Source organism: Euprymna scolopes, chromosome 37 (genome assembly GCF_053919585.1).
Source record: "Euprymna scolopes isolate OS-2025 chromosome 37, ASM5391958v1, whole genome shotgun sequence".
Classification (NCBI taxonomy): domain Eukaryota; kingdom Metazoa; phylum Mollusca; class Cephalopoda; order Sepiida; family Sepiolidae; genus Euprymna; species Euprymna scolopes.
In genome coordinates, this window is record NC_136518.1 from 86,956,859 (window position 1) to 86,963,124 (window position 6,266).

General features: G+C 32.4%; 1 protein-coding gene across 2 annotated transcripts in view; it reads left to right on the top strand.

The window, feature by feature from the left end:
- The first annotated feature begins 1,082 nt into the window (after nt 1-1,082).
- The window catches only part of LOC145261279 (receptor-type tyrosine-protein phosphatase epsilon-like), a 536,465-nt gene continuing 531,281 nt past the window's right edge, over nt 1,083-6,266 (top strand). For both annotated transcript variants that reach the window (XM_080119758.1, XM_080119759.1), the window contains exons 1-2: nt 1,083-1,215; nt 3,292-3,407. In XM_080119758.1, the coding sequence (XP_079975884.1) occupies nt 3,392-3,407 (16 nt within the window). In that variant the 5' untranslated portion in view covers nt 1,083-1,215; nt 3,292-3,391. The remainder of the gene's footprint in view (nt 1,216-3,291; nt 3,408-6,266) is intronic.

Genomic DNA, 6,266 nt, shown 5'->3' on the forward strand with positions numbered 1-6,266 from the left:
TTTTGGTTTAAAATGAGATTTTCCTTCGTCTGTCACGCTTAAGATTGGAATAAAATGATCTTAGGGTTAAAATATCATTTTCAAATTAAGAGGTTCTGTCTAAAATAAATTCGTACGAATCGGTCAGTTATTTTTTTTTATTTGTTTGATTCTTTAAATGGCATTGGTTTCTTTGTAAAATCACATACCTACAGAAGGGACCACAGGAAGATTGCCAACATCCATACATATAGATATGCACACATAGTCAATTTGTATGACTTTTTGATTCTGTTGTCTCCATTTGGTGTTTTTATTCTTTTTTACAGGATTCCAATTTCCATAGTCAAAGTACTCTGGAACTGCCCCGACTCGAACCTGGCATAGTCGGCATCGATATACAGTGCAGCAGCACCATCTCCCAATAAACAACAGGTCTGCATTTATGTGGGTCGTAATAAAATTTTTCATTCTCTGAGTTTCGCACTTGGCATCTTTGTACAAAACTGAATTTTCTACTTGATTCCAGAAAAAGCTTTCACGTCTTTTATTCATTCGCGTTTCCTTGTTAATAATAATTCCATGCGACGCACTCTTTAACGATTCCATTTAAGATGCATTCTTTTATTTCGTTTCTCCCACCTTCACGCGTCTTGCCGTCATTTTCCAAACGAATAAAGAGCGTACAATAAAAAGAAAAAGACAGATAAAAGAGATATTTCTAAGATGGCGACAATAACGTTCGAATCCATTTCAGCAATAAGCTTGAAAGCTCTTTATACTTTTTTATATATTTTTTTTTATTTATTTTCAAAGTTTTTAATTAAATGATTGAAAAAAAAAGTATAGCATAAAAACAAAATAAATAATAATAAAAAAGCAATAATAGTAAGTAAATATACCTGCGAAGAAAGAAACACACCCCGACATGTTAGGTGTGGAGGTGGTTACCTGCCTCAATTTGGAGACTAAGTGGTTAAGGATTGTTTTACAAGCATCGCTACTTCAAACGTTAGCGTTGCTATTATTATTATTATTATTATTATTATTATTGTAATCAATATTATTGTAATCATTTCTTGTAACTTCTTAAAGCTGAAGTAGGAATTGTCGTTTAGCAAATCCAAAGAACAACAAGGGAACATGATCTTGGATTACCTACTGTGATAGATAAACAGACATTGTTTATTTTGTGATGCAATACAAGAAACGGTATTTACTCGGATAAATCTTCAGGTAGGAATATTTTCTACTTTTATTTTTTTATTTTTGGCATAAATCAAGTTGTTTTTAATATTTCAAGGAATAAGGTTTGTTATATTCTAGTAATTATTTGTACTTTTATTCAGTGACGTGCAGAGAACATTTTCAGGGCAGGTGTTCAAGTGAAAAAAAAAACCGTATCTTGGTGAAGCACAGACCTATAATATATTCCTCTGAAAAGGGCACTTTTAAAACAGAAGTAAAATGGGGCAGGTGCTTGGGCACTAATAGCACACTCCCTCTGCAGGTTTCTGCCATTATTACTGTGTTTTCACATCAGTGATTACTTACTGACAAAAACAAGTTGTATTTTTTACTTTACCCCCCCCAAAGACATATTGACATTACAACGTAACGGGCTACTGCTATTAGGGATCAGAATTTATAAGGAACAACCTAAGTAGGGAGTTGTGAAGCAAGATGCTTGTTCTCATTACATTTAAATTTCTACTGATTTAAACAATCAGGGAAACAGTGAGCAGAGGTGGAATTCCAAGAAAAGCATTTTTTTACTTGAGAGTCACCACTTATCAAGGCCACTCGAGGATGAGTGTTAATGAATCTAAGTTGGTAGTGTAGTAATCGTTAATGGTGTAAATTGGATAGAATTGGCTCAACAAGAATTTGTTTACATTAGATTTGAAGGCTAACATGTTGTATTCAACCGGAAAGCATGCTAGTGGAACAGTGTTCCAAAGCGCACAGTTCATGGAATCTGCTTTTAGATTTAGGCACAAAAAGTGGGGAAAATCATATATAGTGGTTGTAGTTAGTCGAGTGTTTTTTCCAACATTTCTCTGGGATATTTCAAAGCAGTCTTAGAAGGCATAATATGACCACAACTTCCAATTTTAAAATGAAAATATTTCACACTGAGGAAAGTTTTAAGAGTAGAAAGTTTTCCTGCACTCGAGGACCTCTGCCGAGAAGGAGTGGAAATTTTTTATGCTAGTCAGGTTCGTAAGGGGTATTTATGCTGAGAATGTACAATCACATTCCATGGAAGCTCTTTGAAAAGAAGTACTGGGAGGCACACATCGCAGTGATGATACAGGGGCTAGAGCTTAGCAGGTAATGCGGGGCCTTTTATGTCAGATACACTTTTTTTTGCACCTTTCAAGATTTGAAAAGAATTAGATAGATAGATAGATAGATAGATAGATAGATAGATAGATAGGCTTATGTGGGCTGTCAAAATGAACAGATATATTTGAAAAAAAATTAGATAATGAGATAGATAGATAGACAGATAAATAGATAGATACACATGGCTTATAAAGATAAACAAATAGATTTGAAAAGAGATAGATAGATAGATAGATAGATAGATAGATAGATAGGAAGATTAAAATAAAAAGATAAATAAATAGGCATGGGTTATCCAGATAGACAGACCGATATGAACAAAATAGAGCGTTTGATTGATGGCTTCATAGATAATTAAGTTTAGTGAATTAAAAATAGATTTTTTGTATATTTCTAATTCTCATCTAAATATCTATTTCTCAAAATACAATCTATGAAATACTTTTTATTTTAATTACCGTCTCAACCTTGAAATCCCCCAAACAATCACAGTCACATTCCAAACACGGCACCCTTAACCTACATCCCGTTACCAATCTAGGTTATTATTCTTATCCTGCCTTTTCTGATCACTCCATGATAGTCTCGTTAAATAGCCTTCATTGTAAATGTTTTATTTCCGTGCTTAATTGATTACTCATATCTTTTGGCATATTGTGCCATCTTTTAAGAGCAACCGAAATTTGAAGGATGTCGTGAGTGAACCCTAACCTAAGTTCTTGGCACTGATTTCCGATTGGATTCTCATCTGAACTCCGGCCAAGATACAGCATCTCATGAACTAAATTGATTCAACTCTACAAATAATTTTGTAACTTCTATATAAGAAAAATAAATAAATTTACCAAATGAAGTAAAAAGTCATTTAAAGCTACGTTTTTTTATGCAATTGTTAAAAAAACATTTTGATAAAATTCAACAAACTGAAGCCATTTTTTCTTTTTTTTTTTTTTGTTGTTGCAGGACTCAATAACAAAGTGAACTGGAAATTTAAGGCCATTTTGTTTAAAAGCAGGAAGGAAAACTAAATTAAATAAAATGGAGGAAGACTTTACCTGGTATTATGCATAATATCACCGGTGAGTTAGTCTGTTTTGTTTTTTTTATATTTCTTTATTAAATTTACTTATATATATATATATATATATATATATATATATATATATATATATATATATATATATATATAGTGTGTGTGTGTGTGTGTTTTATTTTTTATTACCGTATCTTTCTGTTAAGTTACATTATTGTTTCAGCTACCCGCCCATTTTTTTGCCGTCTGTAGCTTCCTCAGACTTTTACAGAAATGTTCGTTGTTATGGGATGAAAGAGTGGAAGAGTGATCAGGGGAGGGGTGCGAGACGAGCAGGGGAAAAAAGAGGAATGGAACAAGGGGGAAATGTGGGAGGGAGTGTTTGGTATGTCGGTAATGTTTTAGTTTTGGAGTTTAAGGAACTTGTGGGGGAGGATCTGGGAAGTTAATTTCTGGTGTGGCTGAGGGCATAGGGATACATGGAGGGGGAAGGGGAATATGTGAGGGTAGGAGGAGGGGGGTTACTTTAAAGTTCGAGTCTTAATGTTAAAATTTTTGGCGTCTCGTTGGTGAGATGATTTCTTGATAAGTATGTCTTGACCTGTTGGGTGTTCGCTTAGGTTCGGAGGTGGGGGATATGATTCAGTTTATTTATTTAGTTTTTACTAGTTGTTAATTGTTTGGAGAGGGTTAGCTAGCGGCCACTATATATATTTCATTTACTTATATATATATATATATATATATATATATATATATATATATATATATATATATATATATATATATATATACACACAACGTAGTGTACATCTTCTAGTATATATATATATATATATGTGTGTATGTGTATATATATATATATATATATATATATATATATATATATATATATATATATATATATATATACCTTTAAGTAAAAGAGAAAAGAGAAAGATCAATTCCACAAAAGGAGACTTATCCGGATAATGCCAAGCTCAACAATAATTATTGGAGCTTATACAATAGGACAACAAGAGAATGAAATGAAGACACAAAACTATGTATAGGTAGATATAGAATGGATCATTTATTGAATAATGGAATACAGGCAAAATCTGGGTGATAGAAGGGACTCTTTATGCCAGGGCATTTCGAAGCCTAACGCTTCTCATCGGAAGAGTAGAGAAGGTGCTAGGTAGCATGGTGGGGATGCGGCGTCTAGCTTAAAGGTTCGTTAAGGATGAAAAAGATTAAGAGGAATTATAGTGTTAGGGGAAGCTTTAACGAATTCTAAATAAATAAGGAGAAGCTTATTATATGCAGTATGATATATAAGAATATAAATTGTCTTTAACATAGTATTGAGATTAAGGGGTAAATGTGTTATGGTTGAATAGGGGTGTATTGCTGCTGTGTGGTGATTTAACGGTCTATGGGGTGTCTATTTTCTATGGAGCATGTAATTTTTGATTAATTTGGCGGGGGGAGGGTTATGTAAGGTTGTAAATCTGAAAGCTAATATGCTGCAATATATTTATAAGTTTCTACTGTTATGATATATGGAGTATGATCATAAGGGGGGCGGTTGGAGATTAGGGTGGCAATGACTATAGGTGCGTATAACTTGATGTAAAAGGTTAAGTATACATATTGATGTTAAAATGGGGGAGTAAGTGAACCATAGCTACTTATGAGAGTGGTAAAAATATAACAAATAATAGTAGGATAATTATAATAGTACGGAAGATAATAGTAATGACAATTATAATAATCGTAGTAATAATAAAGTTGGACATAAATTAGATGTAAAGTTAAATATGAAAAAAAATTCAATATTAAGAAAAATAGAATAAAATAAATAAAATAAAAATAAAGGCAAAGTTAAAAGTAAATATTAAATTTAAACATTAAATATAATCTAACCAATAGTTGTGATAAAATTAGATTCCAAATTACAGTGAAGATGGAGATAATAGTAGCAATTATGGTGAAATTACGGGAGTGATAATAATGATATCAATTATAATGAAGATTATAATTATAATAATGATGATTAAAAACAGTAATAATAATAATAACAATAGTAATAGCGTAAAAAACAGTGCAGTAATAATAATGATAATGCGTCTACCACCCATTCCAAACATCATCACAATGATAATGTAAGTACTGTTAATATTAAATTATTAGGGGTGCGTAAATGAAAAGGATACAGACAGGTGGGAGGGGGTTAAAATAGCAGGAAATGGGGTTTAGGGGTGAGGGGTGAGTGGACTAGTATAAATAAAGTAAAATAGAGAATATATATATATATATATATATATATATATATATATATATATATATATATATATATATATATATATACGCATACACGTACATATATCCGCATTAAAAAAATGGATGTATAATAAGCCGGGAAAGCGTAAATGTTCGGTGAACAAAGGCCCGTGACAGTTGAGGACAGTGACCAATCTAATATAGTTGAATGCAAGTTGTGGCTTAGATCAGATCGAGACGAGCTGATGTCAACTGATGACAAAGAAGCCTCAACAAACTATGTGGATATGAACATCACTGGGAACGGTAAATTTCAAGTGTCCACTTAAAAACTTCAAATTTCCTGGAGTTCGATTAGAAGGCCATCAAATTTATGTTTATATAGACAGGCCAGGCCTAGAGAGTTGAATATATACTTTTTCGTTTATGAACACGGGGTACAGGTCCATCGAATCGCCATAACTGCTTATGTAGTAGTATTAATCTCCAAGAGATACAAAAGTATAGTTTATAGCAGTTCTTTAAATTTCCATATTTCTCCAAATATTTTTTGGGGGTTAGTCTTTCGTGGATGTTTTTGTCTGGTGAATTCTATTCCTCCTAATTTGGCTGGCGAAAAACTGTATTTTTTCAGCGGAGG